The following is a 2,500-nucleotide window of genomic DNA, read 5'->3' on the forward strand; positions in this document are numbered from 1 at the left end:
GTAAAAACATACTTCATTAATCTGATCATATTTCATATTTTCACTTCTTGTTTTCGTTCTGCGTGTTTTCAGGCATCATCTCATCCTGCTCTCACTCCCACCTGCTTCCAGATCAAACCGGGAATTTTTCCAACATTCCCAGTTTTTATTTCCGTCCAGTGAAACCAGGACGGTCCCGCGCACCACGGGGGCGCGCACGGGCTTTATTTATTCGTTTTGATTTTATTTTCGTTCACGCCTCCCATCGAGCACTCATTCACCCCACCTCCACACACACACACACACACACACACACACACACACACACACACACACACACACACACACACACACACACACACACACACACACACACACACCGTCAAGCAGCATGTTATTCCGCGGACACACCCACCTTTAATGCACAGCGATATTTTTCCTGCATTTCCAGATATTTGCATATTTTGATCATAATTTTGTTTAAACTCGGTTTTATTTTCTACTTGGATTTTCTTTTCTTTTTCTTTTCCTTTGAACTCATTAAGTCATTAAATCAACATAAAGCCTGCGGGTTTTAACCGTTTTTCGATCTAAAACGGGATTTTCATCTGTTTTCATGTAGGCTATTTTTAAAGGTTTGTGCTGCAGCCGAATCGGAACCGAACCACGCTGCGGGGATCCGGACTCAGAGAACCGGATCAGTCCCGATCAAAGCTGATTTCTAACGGGCTTGTTAAATCCAGGCCACTCGGTCGATTTTATTCGATCCCTCTGCACATATCCCGCAAATCCTCCCGCAAATCCTCCCGCAGCTTCGCTCAGATTTCACCGGAATAAAACAATAAAACGGTCCAGGCGGGTTAAACTGACTCTCATTTCTGATTCTTTTCCTCCTGAATCTGAACAAAAGGAGACGGATTCATGGACTGAATAATTCAGGTTTTCTCTTCCAGTCACGCACGGACTCACGGACGCGCGCAGGAGCCTCCTCCACAGCGCCGTTATGCAACAGCAAAAACAGCATCAGCTCCGATGAAGCGTCCGGAGGTCTGAGGCGTTCAGCCGCAGCCTGCGGGGACCCGGTTCGGTTCTGCAGCCGAACCGAGCCGGCAGGCCCAGCATGGCCCGCTCAGTCACAGAGCACTAGATGCTACTATTATTATTATTATTATTATTATTACAAACAGAAGAAGGTGTGAAATCGTGCACGAGCAGAGCGCGTGCACCAACTTCTGTGCGCGCGCTCTGAGGGAAATTACGGAGATAAATTTACATGTTTTTATTTCTGTTTTATGTTTTAAATTTAGATTCAAAATAATGTTTTTTCTAGTGTTCTTATTTCCGGACAGTCGCACTGCGGCGGGATGGCTCTGAACACCGACTACAACCTGGAATCCACCGTCTAATATCTGGAGTTCTACCTGTTATTTACCACCACTTCATCTAACGAACTAAAATACATTTTCGATAAATGTAAAAAAAAAAAGACTTCTATCCAGATCGAAGCAGTTTTTATTTTCACATTTTCAACGTTTTTATGAAGAATTCCGCAGCAAAACGTCTCCAGCCTGGGACAACCAGAGGAAGAGGAGGAGGAGGAAGGACGGAGTAAGGAGGAGGAGGAGGAGGTATGGAGGGGGGCATCCCCCTTGTTAACGCACACACATGCACACACACACATGCACACACTCTAAATGTGAAGTGAAGCCCCGTCAGAGCCTCACATGGCTCCGCTGCTTCAGCTGAAGCCAAACTGGAGGAAACAAAACGCCAATATTTTATTTTTAATAAATTCACCAAAAAAATATCCAAATAAAATCAGGTCTGGAGGGAAATGAAACCAGATGAAAGAGTTTCCCTGAGCGCGCAGGAAAAACGTGCAAAAATGAGAGGAAATGAGATTTAAAGAGGAAAAATGTGAAATGATTAAAATGAGAAGAAACGTAAAGTTTCCCGCTCACCGATGTGAAGAGCCAGCAGGAGTGTGAGGCATTTGGAGGACCAGGTTACTCCCATCCTCTGCGTCCGCCTCTCACCATGAGAGCACAGATTCACAAAGTTGGAGAGCCGCAGAGGAGGAGCCGCACATTCCCCGCAAAAAACGCAAAAAAAAAAAACAGGCGCAAACAGCTACATCCACCGCGGCGGAGCTCCTCTTCCTCCTCTTCCTCCTCTTCCTCCTCTTCCTCCCGCTGGATGGTCCCTCCTCTGCAGAAGTCTGCGGGTTGGTGCTGCTCCGCTCCGCTCCACCTCGCACTCCGCTTTACGCGTCCCGAGTGAGAAAAGAAAAGACGGAGAGAAAGCTCCTCCCTCCATCCCTCCATCCCTCCATCCATCCCTCTCTCCCCGGATCATCCCTCCTTCCATCAGCATCATTCCTCATATTTTAGGATCGTTTCCCTTTTTTGGTTTATTTTAAGAGGAACTGATGACTAAAATGTTCTGATTGAAATAAACACCATATTTACCACTGAGTCACAAACAAAAATAACAAAAATGTGTTAATTTATGACAAACAACC

General features: G+C 45.8%; 1 protein-coding gene across 1 annotated transcript in view; it reads right to left on the bottom strand.

The window, feature by feature from the left end:
* Positions 1–2,367, bottom strand: part of nrn1a (neuritin 1a) — a 14,202-nt gene extending 11,835 nt beyond the window's left edge. The window contains exon 1 of the mRNA XM_014984021.2: positions 1,941–2,367. Coding sequence (XP_014839507.1) covers positions 1,941–1,995 — 55 coding nt within the window. The 5' untranslated portion in view covers positions 1,996–2,367. The remainder of the gene's footprint in view (positions 1–1,940) is intronic.
* Between the last annotated feature and the right edge of the window lie 133 nt (positions 2,368–2,500).

Source organism: Poecilia mexicana, unplaced genomic scaffold (genome assembly GCF_051168715.1).
Source record: "Poecilia mexicana isolate PSO_F unplaced genomic scaffold, ASM5116871v1 scaffold_15, whole genome shotgun sequence".
NCBI lineage: Eukaryota > Metazoa > Chordata > Actinopteri > Cyprinodontiformes > Poeciliidae > Poecilia > Poecilia mexicana.